The sequence below is a fragment of the Neophocaena asiaeorientalis genome, unplaced genomic scaffold (assembly GCF_003031525.2).
Source record: "Neophocaena asiaeorientalis asiaeorientalis breed wild unplaced genomic scaffold, Neophocaena_asiaeorientalis_V1.1 scaffold598, whole genome shotgun sequence".
In the NCBI taxonomy this organism is placed as follows: domain Eukaryota; kingdom Metazoa; phylum Chordata; class Mammalia; order Artiodactyla; family Phocoenidae; genus Neophocaena; species Neophocaena asiaeorientalis.
The window spans coordinates 708,769-727,721 of record NW_020173036.1 but is presented as its reverse complement, the minus strand read 5'-3'; the positions used below and the strand labels follow the sequence as shown (position 1 = coordinate 727,721).

Genomic DNA, 18,953 nt, shown 5'->3' with positions numbered 1-18,953 from the left:
CGAGACACCACCTGGTTTTGTTGTGTAAAAATGCATAGGGAAAAATGGGGGTGGGGTGGGACTGGAAGGAGAATTTAGAGACTTAAAAATACTTCAGAGGCATCTGACCCAATTACGAACATATGGCCCTTATTTAGATCCTCACTCAACAAACATACTGTAAAGAGAAGTTGTGAGACAATCGGGGAAATTTAAACACTGACTAGATATTTGAGGATACTAAGGAACTATTTTTATTTTGAATTGTGATAATGATACTGTGGTTATTTTTTGAAAGAGTCCTTATATTTTAGTAAAGGGTACGGAAATATTTACAGTTGGAATGATTTGATGTCATGGATTTGCTTCAGAAAAATCTGGGCATTAGGTGGGGGGGAGTAAAGCTGAGACGAGATTGGTCACAAGTTGATAATTGTTAAAGAGAGTGGTAGGTACCTGGGAATTCATTTTACTGTTTTGCCTACTTTTGCATTTCTGTACTAAAACATCAAACTAAACATCTCCTTCCTGCCCCATCCTCATCCCCACAGTTCCATCTGTACAACTGGTAACCTCTGCGATTAACTTCTTATTTAGACTTATAGAGATCTTTTAAATAAACGTACAAGCTTATACAAATAGTTATTTTTCTCTCCCCATTTTTTTACATAAATGGAAACATGCTAAACTCAATTTTCTGCATCTTACTATTTTCATGTAATACTGTATCTTGATGGCTTTCCATCTTCGTTCATAGTATACTATGAATGGATGCATCATAATTTATTTAAACAGTCCCAAACAGATGGTCATGTAGGTTATTTCCGATCTTTTGCTGTTATAAACACACTAAAATAAATACTCCTGTACATATTTATGTTCACGTATATGTGTAGAATAAATTCCCAGAAGCAAATTTGATGGATCAGTGGATAAATGCATATGCAAGATACTAGCAAATAACCCTCCTTATGCGCTTGTACCAGGATAGAAGTAGAAGAGATGGAGAGAAGTGGGCAGATATGGAGACAGAGCTAATTTGGAGATGGAGCTAAAAGTATTTGCTGACAGATCCTATGTAAAGTATGAAAAATAAAAGAGAAGAATTAAGCATGTCTAGTATCAGCCAGCTTCAAGTAAGTTCTGCCTGGGTAATAACTGACTCCCTTCATGTCCTCAACAAATCTCAGTGATTTACATCAACAAATATTTATTTGTTTATTTTTGCGGTATGTGGGCCTCCCACCGCTGTGGCCTCTCTCCCGTTGCGGAGCACAGGCTCCAGACGCGCAGGCTCAGTGGCCATGGCTCACGGGCCCAGCCGCTCCACGGCATGTGGGATCCTCCCGGACTGGGGCACGAACCTGCGTCCCCTGCATCGGCAGGTGGACTCTCAACCACTGTGCCACCAGGGAAGCCCAAATATTTATTTCTTGGTCACGCTAAATGTCTATCATGGACCACTTCCTTCTTTGCTCATCATCATCTTCATTGCAGAACCCAGGCTTCGGGAAGCGCTCTCATCTGGGAGACTACTGGCCTCATGGCAGAGGGAAAAGGACAAATGGCTCATCATGTGTTGCTCTCAAAGCTTCTGCTTGGACATAGCGCACATGGTGTCTTTTCATGCTCAGTTGGCCAAAGAAAGTCACGTGATCGGCCTTATGTAAACAGGGTAGAGATGTATAATCCTCCAACTGGGAGGGATTGTCATATTTTAAATAATTACACACTCTACCGTGTCTCAAAGGTTTCTGGCTTGAGCAATTGGTGGGTTGTGGTTGTAACAGTGATACAGAGATGAAAGAGGAGAGAGAACTTTAGGGGGAAAATTGGGTTCAGATTTAGGTATGTTAAGTTTAAAATGCCTAACACACATCAAAAGGGTGCAGCCAAGGTGGTGTCTGGATAAAGACGAGCTCAGTGGAGAGAATGGAGCTAGAGATAGAAATGTGGAAGTTACTGACATATAGATGGTGTTGAAAGTGATGGGACTAATAGAAGGAAAGGAGCCAGAAAAGACTCCTCTGAGGATCAGCCCCTGAGGAGTGATGTCATGAAGCCAAGAAAAGAGAATGTTTCAGGAAGAAGGAAATGTTCATCTGTGTCAAAATGCTGCTGAGAAGCTAGTAAAAAAGAAAAAAAACTGGCAAGAAATTACTGGACGGACAAGATCAAAACCATGGCTGACTTTGACAAGGGCAGTTCTGGTGAAGTGGTAGGTGCAGAAGCTTACCTGGGAAGATGAAGAGACTATGGCTACAGAAGGGAAGAGAACATGTCTAGATAATGCTTTTAAGGGATTTTACTGGGAAGAAAAAAGAAAACTAAGGCAATGGCTAGAATCAAAGTAGTTTGCTTTTTTCCGTGGATGGAAGACACTAGAATATGTTTGTATGCTGATAGCAGTGATCCAGTAGAGAGGGAGAAATTGATGCAACAGAAAGAAGAAACAGTTGAGAATTCTGAGTAAAAGCAGAAGTGAAGCCATTGGCTTTAGAAAGACAAAGGCTCTCTTTCTCTCTCATCATGGTCATCAGCTAATTAGTATCTATTATTATTATACCTTTGGTTTCTAAGAAACCTGCCTTTGTTCTCAGTATATTCTCTGCCATGTTCTCATGCAGTGGCTTATCAACAACATCTTAGCTTAGAGGACAGAAAGAAACAGGTTAGTGGCGTTCACACAGCACCTGCTTGAAATGTGACAACTCTGACTCAATCACTTAGCAGCACTGCCACCTTGGGTACACTAATTAATCTCCTTAAGTATTAATTTCCTAATCAGTAATACGAGAAGAATATTTATTTCTACCTCTATATAATTGTTGGCAGGCTCATACAAGACAATGTATAAAAAGTTCTTGGCACCGTCCCTGGCACTTAAGAAAGATTAAAAATTATTATAAATTATAATAATAATCATATACCTCTCTTTGTCTATATAAGTGTATTTTTCTTGTGCTGTGACAAAGTTGTTGTCAGACTACTAACTACAATGACTGTTTTTGTGGTTCTTACTGGGGAAAGAACTGCACAGTAGTCCTCCTTTTCTTCCCCAGAGGAGTGAAGATTATAAGAAGTCTCCTTTTCTGGGTCTTTGGGAACAAATTATAAATGACTGTTACTTAATTTCATGGATAGAGATGGACAGAATTGAAAAGCAATGGGAAAGTCTTTCAACTCCAAAATATCCATCCCACTGAGTTTTGCTTGTGTGCATCTTACAGCACATTTTGTATTCAGAAGTCTCCGATTAGAATGAAACTATCAGACAACTAAAGTACTATATTTCAAAATGTGAGGGATACAGCTAAAGAAGTAATAAGAGGGAGATTTATATCCTTAAAAGCATATATCAAAAACAAAATAATACTGAAAATAAGTGAGCTAAAATGTTAAGAAGCTAAAGAAGGGACTTCCCTGGTGGCACAGTGGTTAAGAATCCACCTGCCAATGCAGAGGACATGGGTTCAAGCCCTGGTCCAGGAAGATCCTACATGCTGTGGAGCAACTGAGCCTGTGCGCCACAAATACTGAGCCTGCACTCTAGTGCCTGCGAGCTATAACTACTGAGCCCGCGTGCCATAACTACTGAAGCCCGCGCACCTAGAGCCCGTGCTCCACAACAAGAGAAACCACTGTAATGAGAAGCCCACACACCGCCATGAAGAGTAGCCCCCACTCACCACAGCTAGAGAAAGCCCGTGCCCAGCAAAAATAAATAAATAAATAAATTTATTTTTTAAAAAAAGAAGCTAAAGGAAAACACATACACACCCACACACAAAACAAAGAGTAAACCCAAAGAAAACAGTAGGAAGATCATAATAAAAAATGAGCATAAAATAATGAACTAGACAACAGCAAAAGAGAGAAAACTAGAAACGATCAACAAAAGTAAAAAGTTGGTGCTTTGAAAAGATTAAATAGACAAACCTATAGCAAGACTAATCAAGGAAAACTTTTCCAAGAAAACTAGGAATGGAAGAAATGTACTTAACCCAAAGAGGGATATCTGTTAAAAATCTACAGTAAAATCTTATACTTAATTTTAAAACATTAGATACAACCCCATAGAGTCAGAAATAAGAAAAAGATGTTCTCTCTTACTGTATCTTTTAAACACTGTACTAAAGGTTGCAGCCAATGTGATAAGAAAAGAAAATGAAAAGTGAGACAAAAGGATTAGGGAAAAAAAAAGAGAACGAACTGATATTATTTGCATAAAATAGAATTGTCAGCATAAGATATCAAAGAGAATCCACATGTAAACCAGAAGAACTAATAAGAAAGTTTAGCAGGATCATGATTACAAGATGGGCATAAAAAAACAAATGGTGTTCCTACACATGAGCAATAAAAATAACCAATATATGTGAAGAGCAAAAAGATACTCTCTGTGCATAAACTTACAAAACGTTACTAAGACAGAGAATGAAGCAGTGGGGAGACATAACATGTACACAGATGAGAAGACTCAGTGTTGTAATAACATTGGTGCTAATTTATCAATTTAATGCAATTCCAATAAAAATTCCAACAGGTTTTTTCATCAAACTAGAGTAATTCTAAAATTAATATGAGAAAGTAAGATATACTTTCTCTATACTATATACTCTCTACATAAAAAGGTGTAATAGAGTTATAATAGTGAGGCATTGGCATAAGTCAGACAAATGGATCAGAATAGACTCAAGCACCTATCTTACGGAGGTGTATGATGGAGGTGGCATTATAAATCACTGGGCAGAGAGGGGTGGTGCAGCAAGCACACTGTCTCTTTGCCAACCCTTTATAGAGGTGCACTCAGCTGTGGGGCAAGATTATTTTTCCCAGGCTCCCAATGACTTATCTGTTCTGATGGGCCACCTCTTACTGTAGAACCTGGCTTAACACATCATCCTCTAATGATTGATTTGGTTTCTCAAGTACCTGAAAAGGAGGTGCTCTGAGTAGATACATCAGTTTCTTGCTCCTGGAAAAGGACACCTACTCTTATAAATTAGTTAATGAACATTCTGGTTTGCAGGTTATATCTTAGGAGCTAACCTAACTGCTACTAACTGACACATGAATGAATGTACACTAGATGGTTTCCAGCCCTGAGAGCAAGGTCAAGAGAGGGCACTGAACATGAAGATGAGGATGTGAAAAGAAAGATGAGGTGCTAAAAGGGGAACTGAGAAGACCTCATATGGAAACTCTGTTTCCAAGACCTCCTGTCTTGAGGCATGACTGAAGCAATTTCTATATAGTTTCTTTAATTGTCATTGTAGGGGAAGAATGGGGCAAGGAAGAAGGAAACAGAACTTAAAGTCAACTAACAAGACTGTAGCTAGTTATTTTCTAAACAAAGTCTGTTCAGAATTCATCTGCTAATCTTCCTCTCCCCACCCAACTGTGTGCTTGGAGTCAACTCACAGTCACCTATTCATGACCGCTCATTTCCCAACTAATTTTTTTTTTTTTTTTTTTTTGCGGTACGCGGGCCTCTCACTGTTGCGGCCTCTCCCGCTGCGGAGCACAGGCTCCGGATGCACAGGCTCAGTGGCCATGGCTCACGGGCCCAGCCGCTCCGCGGCATGTGGGATCCTCCCGGACCCGGGCACGAACCCGTGTCCCCTGCATCGGCAGGTGGACTCTCAACCACTGCACCACCAGGGAAGCCCCCAACTAATTTTTGAACCAATTGGTGTAGCACAATTCTGCCTGCCACCTAGATAAACTGTGGTGGGAATAAAGGGGAAAAAGGAAGAGTAATTTCAAAGCTGGGAAATATTTTTTAAGTTGGAGGACAAGGGATGGCAAAAAATGTTCTCTCTCTCTCTAGGAACGAAAAAAAAATGCAGACATCGAGATATACTGATGTGTCTACAAAATTTGGAAAAACTTTATGAGAGTGTTTGGTGAAATGGATACACTGACACTGAGACTAACTGGGACAAACTCTCTGGAAAGCAGTTTGGCGTTGCACGCCAGTGTTTAAAACCAGTGACTCAGGGATTTCAGATCTGGATAAGCTTCATGTGTAAAGGTCAGAAAAGCTCGACGCATAGAGATGTTTATTGTTGTGGCATAACTTAAATTAACTAAAAAACTGAAAACACCCTAAATATGTAACAATAAAAATAGTTTAGTAAATTATGATATGTCCACAAGAGGAATATATAGCCATAAAAATAATATTCATAAAGGATTCATAACATGGAGATTTTTTTCCTTATGGTAAATGGAAAAAGTGGAAATATAGAGAAACAGAAAAAAATTATAGAGAACAGGATCTCAGATATATAAAAAATATACTCAGAAAAAACTACAATTATAATAAGATGAGGGTAGGCTTTCTCCCTAATATTTCTAGATTTTTTGGCTCAAATTTCTGTCAAGCATTTCAAGATTCATTTTCTGGAAAGCTAGCAAACCTCATCTTCAGCTCCAATGTCTTAAAATCTTTTGAAGAGGCAAAAATGTAAGCCCTTGTCTAATAAAGTTTCTGATGTGGTCAGAACCTTTTATGGAATTGCTGGCAAAGCCTTGAATGGTCGTGCATGTCACCAAGCGTAGAGTAACCATGACAAAGGGCTTCTCTTCTTCAAAGTTGGGACAGGTGGGTTACCTCGCACCCCCCGGGCTTTACCTCTTCCTGGAACACCGTGATTTTTATCCCAGGAAAATTGATATTTGCCAAAAGAATCTTTCACCATTTCAAAAATATAAATAGCCACTGAAATTTCCAAAAGCAGCTCACTAAGTAGACATTCTTTGACAGGGATTGTGAAGACATAATGAATGTCTTTATGGCTGGCTGTTCCCAGAAGCACAGAAGAGAGAAACCAACTCCTCCTCTATGGCCGCTGCTTAAGATACACAATGAGGGACTCTTGGAGGACAAGCCATCGTTTGACTCTTTTCTACTTTGGCTCCAACCTCAATCAGCTCATCTCTTTAATACACAATTTATCAAAATGTCCCCCAATTTATCATGAGTGGCTTCTTGGGTTAAGCGATGGGCTGACCACTCTTGTTGAATGCATCAAGAAAGGGCTTTGTCTTGGGGAAGACAAAGTATTGGGGAATTTCTTATGTTGGAAATGATCCCATGTGGTTCAATTTATTTTGAGAATGGACAGTAGAAAGAGCACCACTGGTACTGCAGGATTTGTATCCTATAGGGATAACTGACTACTTTGGTTGTAGAAGTAAAACCAAAGGATGCTATCTGAAGCTACTACATATCCTTTCCGTTGGCGTTTTCCAACTTAAGTATCCTTAATGTAAACAATGATAGATGTTCATGTTCATAATTGTGGAATACACTTGCATTAGTTCCCATCAAAGAGAAGCTATTCTAAAAATCGCTAGATGGTTTCCAGCCCTGAGAAATGGTGGCTACATGATGTCTGCCTATTACCTGATTTACTAGCATCCCTGGCCACCAGCACTTTTTTGATGGCTCAGGACTTAACGGCCCAATTTGACATAAAAAATTTCTTTCACAATGACAATTTTTAAAAATCATAGATTTATTTATTTATTTTTGGCTGTGTTGGGTCTTCGTTGCTGCGCGCAGGCTTTCTCCAGTTGCGGCGAGCGGGGGCTATTCTTCGTTGTCGTGCGTGGGCTTCTCATTGCGGTGGCCTCTCCTGCTGCCGGGCACGGGCTCCAGGCACACGGGCTCTAGAGCGCAGGCTCAGCAGTTGTAGCGCATGGGCTCAGCTGCTCCACGGCACGTGGGAACCTCCTGGCCTGGGGCTCAAACCCGTGTCCCCTGCATTGGCAGGCGGATTCTTAACCACTGTGCCACCAGGGAAGCCCCCCACAAGGACAATTTTTAAGGTAACAGGAGACATTTTAAAAAATTATTTTTTCATTGACTCTCTAAAACTGATTCATGGGTATTCCTGGTGTACCAGTTTCCTAGAGCTGCCATAACAAAGTAACACAAACGGGGCTGAAAATACCAGAGTTTGTTGCCTCACAGTTCTGGAAGCCACAAGTCTGAAATCAAGGTTTTTGCAGGATGATGTTCCCACTGAAATCTGTAGGGAACAATCCCTCCTTGTCTCTTCCTAGCTTCCAGTGGTTTACTGACAATCTTTGGCGTTTCCTGACTTGCAGCCATGTAACTCCAATCTCTGCCTTTGTCCTCACATGGCATTCTCCCTGTGTCTCCATGTTTCACATGACATCCTCTTATGAGGACACCAGCCGTAATGGATTAGGGGTCCACTCTACTTCAGTATGACCTCATCTTTAATTACATTTGCAGCCACCCTATCTCCAAATAAGGTAATATTCTGAAATACTGGGGGTTAGGACTTCAACTTATTTTACGGGGGTACGGCAGTGGGGGGGCGGTTGACACAATTCAACCCCTAACTCCTTAAGTCCATGGATTCTGGTTTAGGAGCCTGTTGAGACAGAACAGAGTCTGGGATCAGAGAATATGAAACATGGATGCAGAGAAGGAAGTGGGAGCAAATGGAACCCACTTTGCAATTTTGCTCAGAAGTCTGGAGACAGTGATCTCTCCCTGCAGATTTTAGTTCAAGGCCTCTAGTTACTGATGGCAACATTTGGCCAATTCCTAGCTGAAGACACTTAAGTTCTATACTTGACTCCAGGCTGCAAACTGAAGTTTATGGTTGTGTCCAGAACATTCTCTGCTGATGCCATATGCTTGGAAATGTCTGAATTTTGTGCAGAGACACACAGTGGTATTTTTGTAAGTGGAGTTACATAATTAGGGCATGGGCTTGCATGATAATTAGCATGTGTAATTAGGCACAGACTTCTTGTCCTTTAATTAGACAATCAAGACATCTAATTACAAAATTAAGATGTAATTACGTGGCCCAAGATCGACATATTTCTTTCTACCCATTAGAGATTACATTTAGAAAATAATTCACAAAAACTGATGAAAAAATGAACTAGAAACCAGATTTGAGGATGTTGAAGGGAGTGTTAAGTGGACTGGTAAGTCTCCTCTGGTCTTGCCTCTTACATGTGAAGGGGGTTATTTAAAACATCATAGTCTACTTGAATCACTTTTACACATTCTGCTGTCAACCTCTGGCAGACGCACTAATGAAGAGGAATGTTGGCATGACTAATCCATGTAATTCACACATGGCCCTTGAGTGTGGTTTGTAATTACACTTGAACGTGGACTTAAATGTGATGTCCTGGGGATTCATTCAAACCCAATAATGCAGCTAATATGGTGGAAACCTTGCTCAGGAAAACTGGGAGGAGAACCCGCTTTCCCTTTCTGCCCTGGCTTGGCTCTCCCTGTGGCCACTTTAAAGGTAGATGCTTTGCTCAGAATAACACAAAAAAGTTAACCTGCTGTCATTTCTCTATTTGAGTATTCATTGCGATGTTCTTATTTTAAGTGCTCCTTATTGGACAGCAGGCAGCAAAGGGGAAGGTCCGAGTCTACAGCAAACATTCCATCTTTCTAGTGATAAGTGAGTCTTAGAGCAGTGGGGTTTTTTAATTTCCAGTACGCCTATGAAGTCTGGCTATATGAATATTCTCTATATGTTTCCTTGCTCTTAAATTGAGATTTGGCTAATCTTTGCACGATGCTAAACACCCAGTCTGACTCATTAATTTTTCTGAACTAACTGAACTTTTGACCTAATTGGCTGGCTGATTAGGGATTACAGCCATATGTCCAGGTTTTTCTAAGCCAATTCTGACTTTCGCTATGTTATCCCTCTGTTCCCATAAACTGTTGAAATATCCTAGTAATTCCAGCGTTTTGACAGCCAGACTGCACTCCTCAGACTGCCGCTTTCTCCTGGAAAGTGGCACAGAAATCTGTCGGGCCACGTTTCCTGATTTGGGGTAAGGAAAATATGCTTCCCATATGGTTTCAGGCCATGGAAACAGACATAAAGAGTTTGTAAGTGCTTGGTGAGGAGGTCTCCATGGTGTGTCCCTTCCATCCCTATTTTTTATTTTTCTCTATTAGGCCATGGAATGTGATGAGGGATATGTCCAGGGGTCAGTTTTGACCAAGGAAAACCACATATTTGCACAGGGAACTGATTTTTGCCATTGTTACTTTTTTTTGCTTTGCCTTTTAAGACCATTGTTCATGGTAGATTTAAAGGCCAAGGAGCTGAAGTGGAGAGAGGTGCAGTTTGGTTGGGTTTTTTTTGGTGGGGGAGTGTGCCCACGCTGCACGGCTTGTGGGATCTTAGTTCCCCAACCAGGGATCGAACCTGGACCCTAGGCAATAAAATTGCAGAGTCCTAATCACTGGACCGCCAGGGAATTCCCAAGGTGCGGTTTAAAAAAAAATTTACTGGGACTTCCTTGGTGGTCCAGTGGGTAAGACTCCACGCTCCCAATGCAGGGGGCCCGGGTTCGATCCCTGGTGGGGGAACTAGATCCTGCACGCATGCCGCAACTAAGAGTTTGCACGCCGCAAGGAAGATCCCACGCACCTCAACTAAGACTCGGCGCAGCCTAAATCAAATTAATTAATTAATTAATAAAAAGTTACTGACGGAAATTGTAGGTGGGGAAGGGGCATCTGGGCTACATCCTCTCTAAGCGGACTTCCAGCTAAGAGATCTGAGGATGACTTGATCTCAAGCCTGTTATCAGGAGGATTTACTGAGCTCTATTCATGCCACTCCCTCACCTCTAGGCCTCCACCTCTTCAGTCCTTAGATGCTGTCAGCTGGAAACTTTCTCTACCCTTACTTCTGGTGAACTCAATAATTCTGATTTCTAACAGGGCCAGAAGTGTGAATGCAAACCTGTGTCTTGGTTTTTAAAATGTGCTTTTCCCCTCAGGTACTCCACATCAGCATTTTCAAGACTAGAGAAGTTGGGCATCAGGCATCCCAAGGCTTCTCCTTTCATTGGAAACTTGACATTTTTCCGCCAGGTAAGGGCTGCCTTCCACTGTCTTTTGGCATAAGATGCTCTGAGCCCAGTGCAGCTTTACCCACAAAGCCTTGCTCTCGTCTAGGTCGCCCACACCCAGGGAGGTCTACGTGCGAAGGCGCCACGGAATGAGCCTTCCTCTGCTTGCATCAGTTCTTATGTGATGAGGATGATCCCTCACTGATCACTCGTCAGTACATACTGAGTCCTGGTATCCATTCATTCATCCAAAAACCCAATTAATGAGTGTCGAAGGTGTGCCAGGCCCTGGAATGTGGAAGAAGTAGAAGTTGCCCATGCCCTAGCGCTAGCATGGGTGGTAGAGATGGTAGCTGTGGCTGTCCTTCAGAGGAGAGGGAGTTCCGTCAGGGCTAGAGTCATCCTGGAGGACTTCCTGGAGGAGGGAATCTGCAGGAGCGATAGACACAAAGACAAGGACACACACACCAGGTGGGGAGTGATGACGTGTGTGACTGCACCATGTGAGAAAGAGGGCACAGCTTGGGAAGCAGCCTGGACTAGAAAGAGGAGATTGGGGAGTGCCAGGGAACACCACTGTGTGTGCAGGTGTGTGAGAGAGAGACAGAGACAGAGACAGAGACAGAGACAGAGAGACAGAGAGACAGAGAGGCTAGATCACTGACAGTCCAGAAAGGCAAGTGAAGAACTGTGCGTGTCCCATCACTGGTGCATAGAAGTGGGGAGGGGGACACCAAAGAGGAAGATTTCTCTGCAAGGGGGAGGATTTAGGTCAGGTCTGTAGAATCCAACTGCTGTTGAGGTCTGTCTGGATGTGAAGTGGTGAGGGCTTGGCCCGGGTGGAGATGAGAGTGAAAGAGAACAGTGGGGGCAAAATTAGTAACTCTTGTGGCGAATTAGGTGTGGAGGATTCAAGGGAGAATGGCCGTGAGTTGACAAAAATCAAAGGTCGGGAGGTTGGCAGGTTTAAGGAGGCACCTTTGATTTGCCAAAGTAACATGGAAGTGGAAATGCCAGAGGGCATTTGGAGATAGGGGCCCAGGACGCTATCTTCGGAGGTTATTTTTTTTCTCATATGGGGTTTTCTCAGAAGCCAGATGATTTATTCTGCTAACTCCTGGGGGTGCTGCCACCAGACCCGACATCAGGAGCCTACAGATCCTGCATGTGAAGAGCCATTAAGCCAAACAAAGGCAGGAAGTATGAAATTGGGGCCAATCCTGATAATATCCCCTTAAGATCTCTTTAGGATTTCCCCACCCCTGCCCCCGGAAAGGCTGGCCCTTGGCGTTAGATAGAAAATAACATAGACTATTTCTGTCCTTTTTCCTTCCCATCTCAGTTTCTCTTCTGTTCCTTTCTGTCCCTTTCTCAGTCCAACACCCCTTTCCACTCTTCACTGCTGTTTCTCTCTTCCCAGCGTTCTTTTTAAACGCCTCCTTCTCTCCTCTCTAGCTCAGGGGTGGCCAGGCCACAACTTTCAGCCCACACACAGCATCTCATCAAGACTCCCCATGAGCTCCTTGGAGCAAGTGTGAAGACATTTCTAAGTACCAAAACAGAACAACAGACCAGATAGGAAATTAAAGCAAATAAATGTCACATATTTCTGGGGGGAAATGATCAGTTGCCTTCAGTCGAGTAATTAATTTAGTCTCAGCATTTTGAGGAAAGCTGTATCCCCGTCGATGTGACAAGAACACTGTGCCCTTCCTCTGGATAATTTCCACTTATGCTCCCTTTCTCCTCCTCATCCTTGTAGCTGCAAACCCTGCCAAGTTCTTGCTAGAACATAGTTATTTCATTGACCACTTCTATAGTCACATGAGCTTTCTTTGATAGACGGCAAGCTTAGACGGCGTAGCTAGATTTAATGAGCCTGGGACGGATTTCCATTAAAAGCATCCACCTCTTCTACTCCCCAACTCTCTACTCTCACCCACACGTTGTATACCTGCCTGACCACTCCATTCCCACAGCACAAGTCTAGAGCATTTTCCTGTCCTCGGGCTCCATCCCAACCTTAGAATATTTTCATGTTTACTTCTTTCCCACAACACGATGGATCCAGCCATCTCCAAGCCTTCACCCACACCATCCCCCTGTGTATATCTGCACACATATTCCACCCCTACAGCACAATGGGTCTAGCATTTTCTGACCCTCTACCCCTACTCCACCCCATGTATATCTCCAGGAATCCTCCTTTCCCACCCCAAAGTGTGTCTAATATATAAAGTCGCTCTAAGGTTCTTATGCTTTGAATACGTTGATTTTAGTTAAAATTTAACTTGGATCATAATTCAGCATTTGTGATAATTTGGGTACACTCAGCAGACGTTCACGCATATAGTGGCTGTGAAAAGAGGTTTCGCCCCAAAAATAATAATATAAACCAAATGGCAGAGGAGAATGTGAACATAGTCGAGAAAGCAAAAAATTTTCAAATATTTTAGCAGCAATTATACAAAAACAGGATCTTCTGTCCATTAAAGCAGAGCTGACTGAGACTTTCTCTTGGCAATATTGTTTTTTCACGCAACTAGTGTTTTTTGTTTGTTTTTTTTTTTTGCGGTACACAGGCCTCTCACTATTGTGGCCTCTCCCATTGCGGAGCACAGGCTCCGGACGCGCAGGCTCAGCGGCAATGGCTCACGGGTCCAGCCGCTCCACGGCATGTGGGATCTTCCAGAACCAGGGCACGAACCCGTGTCCCCTGCATCAGCAGGTGGACTCTCAACCATTGCGCCACCAGAGAAGCCCATCACGCAACTAGTTTATTCTAATACTCCAAAGTACTTGAAAACAATATAACTTCAATTATTTTTTATTGTTTATGTAACTGTGTTCTCACTATTCCAGACTTTCTTTCTGAATAAGTTTGAATATTTGAAATGTTGTTTCATCTGATTCTTACTACAGTGCTCTGTTTGCTGCAGGGTTTCTGGGAAAGCCAGATGGAGCTCAGAAAGCAGTACGGACCTCTGAGTGGGTAAGAGGGAAACTCCATCCTTCTATCATATATTTTGATTTGTGTGTGTTAAATTGATATGGAAGGAAGGACAAGAATGGGAATGTTGCATGTGTTTATAACTTTTGAGGATCCACAAAGTGAGTGCCCAGCAGTATAGACAGGGCTCCTAGAGAAGACCTCAGGGGTCCCCAGTGTGCACGGTGCTAGCCTGAGGAGCACCACTTCCCAGCCTCTAAACCCTGACCATCTGAGTCAGGCCCTGGGTGCCCTGACCATCTCTCACCACTGTGCCAAAGGTGTGCTGCAAAGGACACAATGGCCCTCCACACCTCAGTCTAATTTGCCTTGACAACCCATGGAAAGTCTTTCCCCACGAACTTATCTAAACCTTACTTGGACCTGTAAATTATGCTGTCAGCTATATGGCCATATAATCTGTTATCCGACACAGTACACATCTGAAAGTTAAAGGAGATGCGATTCCCAATTACCCCAGGACAACAGCAGAAACTAACAAAGACTGACCTGGATATACTGGGTCACATGGTCACCCTAATTCTCAGCCACATAAAGTAATATAGGCCTTCCCCTGATTTTTCCCGTATTTTCCCCCTTTATGCTTCAGGGTATGCTTCTTTAAAAAGAAAATTTGAGAATCTGACAAACAAACCCATGATCAGACCATTTACCCTATTCAAGACTGAACAGACTTGAATCATATTCTCAGCACACATCCTTCCACACTGGAGTCCTAGACATTTCAGTCTTTTCTCGCGCAGCTTCCCTCAGCTACTGGATGGATGATTTCTGGTAGTTCTTTTCCAGATTTTCAGGTCTCGGATAACTTTTTTAGGTGCAGCGAAGTTCTGTGGTGTCCCTACTGTATATCCTAATGGGGTCCAGTGGTTTGTGAGCCTTTCTATCCACACGACATGACGCTTGTTCCCCCAGATTTTCAAAAGGGATTCACTTGTATTCTTTGTGGAAATGCCAGGAGATCCATGGTTTTGGCCAAGTTCTCCTTAGTTTGCTATCGCTCTTTAGTTTACTGTGTAACACTGCAAAGGTAGTACATGAAGATATTCTACTAGATGGTCTCTGATTAGTTTGTTATTCCTGGATAACGAACTACTCCAAAATGCAGTGATTTAAACACAATAAGTTATTATTGATCATGCGCCTAAGGGTTGGCTGGAATTGGCTGATCTAAGCTCGCCTGGCTGGGAAGCTCAGCTGGGCTTTCTGGTGCTTCTGCAGGTTCAGCTAGGGAGGTGGCTCATCTAGGCCAGGCCCAGCTGGGGCAGCTGTGCTCCACACACTTGTTTCATCCTCCTTGGAATGGCAGGCAAGCCAGCGCAGGCTCTTCTCACGGTGAAGGCAAAGGGTCAAGAGAGCAAGCCCCCAAATGCAAGAACATTTTAAGTTTCTGCTAACATTCTATTGGCCAAACCCAAAGTCAAGGCAAAAAGCACGCTCCGCGTGCAGTGAGGCCAAAGCAAGTTACTTGGCCAAGCCTGACACTGATGGAGCAGGGAGATGTATTCCTCTAAAGGAAGAGTGGGGAGATGGTGCATATTTTTAGTAATAGGGAACTCCACCTCACTCTCTAAGACCCCTTTTAGCTTGGTCTTTACTTACTTTTTTTTTAGTTCAAAGCTTCCTGCTTTAAGCATAAGAGGTACTCAAGAACCTATCTTTCCAACAGTCTCATTCTGCAGTTGACTTGACATTGACCTTGGAGACTGTCTCATACATTTCGGAGACATAGCACTGACTCAGAAGGACGGTGCCTTCCCCAGAATTAGATAAAGGCCTTCCTGAGTTTGAGTTCTAGGAATTACCTCCCTGGAGTACTTCTGTACAGATTTTCAGGGTACAGCCCTTGGGTATTTTAAAATAATTTTTAAATGTCAGATGAAGAGTTTAAATGGTACTGTATTAACTGGTGGATTGTGTAGTGGTGGTGATGGTGGTGGTGGTGATGGTGGTGATGGTGGTGGTGGTGATGGTGGTGATGGTGGTGGTGGTGATGGTGGTGATGGTGGTGGTGGTGATGGTGGTGATGGTGGTGGTGGTGATGGTGGTGATGGTGGTGGTGGTGATGGTGGTGATGGTGGTGGTGGTGATGGTGGTGATGGTGGTGGTGGTGATGGTGGTGATGGTGGTGGTGGTGATGGTGGTGATGGTGGTGGTGGTGATGGTGGTGATGGTGGTGGTGGTGATGGTGGTGATGGTGGTGGTGGTGATGGTGGTGATGGTGGTGGTGGTGATGGTGGTGATGGTGGTGGTGGTGATGGTGGTGATGGTGGTGGTGGTGATGGTGGTGATGGTGGTGGTGGTGATGGTGGTGATGGTGGTGGTGGTGATGGTGGTGATGGTGGTGGTGGTGATGGTGGTGATGGTGGTGGTGGTGATGGTGGTGATGGTGGTGGTGGTGATGGTGGTGATGGTGGTGGTGGTGATGGTGGTGATGGTGGTGGTGGTGATGGTGGTGATGGTGGTGGTGGTGATGGTGGTGATGGTGGTGGTGGTGATGGTGGTGATGGTGGTGGTGGTGATGGTGGTGATGGTGGTGGTGGTGATGGTGGTGATGGTGGTGGTGGTGATGGTGGTGATGGTGGTGGTGGTGATGGTGGTGATGGTGGTGGTGGTGTGTGTGTGTGTGTGTGAGTGAGCGAGAGAGAGAGAGAGAAACAACTGATTTCCTTGACAACAGGATGTCCAATCAACTTTCACCCCCAACTTTAACACAAGGTACCCTTTTCGTTTCAAGAAAACTTAAATCATAGAGAATGGTTTCAAGTGAGGTTGTAAAAAGAGAAATAGCAGTATCAACTCTGGTAAAAAGGGAAAACTATGAAAGGTGATGGCATAATTTCTTCATACAAAGCTATCAACTTTTTCTGCCTTAGAAAAAATGATGAGCCTTACTTAAAATGCTAACTTCTTTTCCAATGTGTCCACTGCTGGATTGAGAGGCACTGCAGTGGTGGGGTAAAGTCCTGTCTGAGCTCTGTAACCTGGGTGAGACTCAGTGTGCTCACCTTTTCAGATGAAAGGGTTGAACTAGTCTATATTTAAGGTCCTTTCTAGCCCGAAAAATGATTTTGTTACTGCTTAAATTTGAACAAAATGGTTTCACTGACTGGGAATGGCAAGGATGAACCATGATCAATGAAAGATCCTTCTTTTAGAACATGATTTGGTTTGAATTGTCTTAACTTTTAGACTCCTTCTGTCATTAGGAAACATCATTGATCCCATATTGGTCCCCTTAACATTGAAATAGTAGACTGATTCATCATTTGACAAGTGAAACCCCATGCAGTTGATACCATACAGAGATGCATGTGTCCTTAGATGACAGGGCAGTACTATATGTTGGGAGAAAATGTGTGCAGAGAGGGTCTTCTCTTTACTCTGTACCTGAAAACCAAACCTGATCATTATTTATGCTTATTATCTGTTGTCACCATAGCAACTCAGTCAGTTTGGGTCCCCAAACTGGAAACCTGCTTCTTCCCCTTCTCCCTTTCCTGCTTTGAGGGAGGTAGTGCTGGAGAAGCCTTCTGCTGAGAGGGGTTGACAGCACCAATGTTTGTTACCATCACCACGACCACCACTGAGAATCCAGTGTCTTCACCAAGTGTCTAATTATGCCACCTGCTTTGCTAAGCCCTGGGCAAATAAAACTATGCACATTGTCTCTGGCTCCTTTGAACTTGACTGTAAAGCAGGAGGGCTGGCATGCACACCTATACAACTTTTCTTCACAATTCATGATTAGAACGCTCTCGAACCACACGTTAGCTCAGTAGCCCCCTCCCTTACCCTCGAGGGGTACGTCCCAAGACCCCCAGTGGATGCCCGAAACCGCAGATAGTATTGAACCCTATGTAAATCATGCTTTTCCTGTATATACATACCAATGATAAAGTTTAATTTATAAATTAGGCACAGTAAGGATTAACAACAACAATAATGGAACAATTATAACAATATATTGTAATAGAAGTTATGTGAATGTGGTCTCTCTCTCTCAGAATACCTTACTGTACAAATTTAATGCCTTTCCATCTTAACCAAGCACTTATCAGGCACTGTGGCCGTATCTTTTACGGTTTGTGGTGTGGCAGCAAAACTAGCAGAAATTTCTTTTTCTTTCTTCACAATTTCATGGACGGAAATGCGTTCTTACTGTAGATCTTGGCAACCTCCGCACGTGATTATTTTCTTTCCTTATTCAGTGGAGAACTTCCACCTTTTCACTGAAAGAAAACACTTTATAGCTTCTCTTTGGCATATCCAAATTGTCAGCATCATTACTCTTGTACCGTAGGGCTGTTATTAAGTAAAATAAGGGCTACTTGAACACAAGCACTGAGATGCCACGACAGTCGATCTGGAAACTGATTTGGCTACTAAGTGACCAATGGGTGGGCAGGATATGCTGGACAAAGGGATGATTCACATCTTCAGCGAGTGGAGTTTTATCACACTGCTGAGAACATTTCAACACTTAACCATTGAACACTTATGAAGTGTTTATTTCTGGAATTTTCCACTTAATGTTTTTGGACAGTTGACCACAGGTAACTGAAACCAGGGAAAGCAAAACTGCAGGTAAGGGGGGCACTAATGTACCCTTGGCAACATATTATGAAGAAAGAAAGGCTTTACTGCTTTAGATAACCTTCAATTAATGATTACTTGTTAACTCCTTCAGTCTGAGATTGAGCCCCAAACTGGATTTATATTCCTTCCCAAACCCTAAAAGAACAGTATCAACATAATCATCATACATTTGGGATTGAGTCTAAACGGGATAGAGATTATGTTCCCTCCAATTCGTGACTGACTTTATAAGCCAGTGGATGACAAGCGTTTATTGTGCTGTTACCGTGAATTACTTAGAAATACATACACAGCAGCCTAAGTTCAGCTCACGTGCAACTCCTAAAGGCTCCTATCCAAAGCCCCCTTTCCCCTTATCTCATCTCTGCTGTAAGTGGTAGCTCTGCAGTTATTCTTTTATTTAGCCTCACCCCCATTTCTTTTTGCCTCCCGCATCGCTTTCATCTTGAATTCTAGTAGACCCTCAGTTCCGTCT

General features: G+C 43.0%; 1 protein-coding gene across 2 annotated transcripts in view; it reads left to right on the top strand.

Annotated features, from left to right (window-relative positions):
- The window catches only part of TBXAS1 (thromboxane A synthase 1), a 150,452-nt gene that overhangs the window by 24,640 nt on the left and 106,859 nt on the right, over positions 1–18,953 (top strand). The window contains exons 2-3 of one of the 2 annotated variants that reach the window (XM_024742512.1): positions 10,798–10,891; positions 13,809–13,861. In XM_024742512.1, coding sequence (XP_024598280.1) covers positions 10,798–10,891; positions 13,809–13,861 — 147 coding nt within the window. Of the gene's footprint in view, positions 1–10,797; positions 10,892–11,059; positions 11,081–13,808; positions 13,862–18,953 lie in introns of those variants that run through there. The other variant, XM_024742513.1, reaches the window with a different exon arrangement.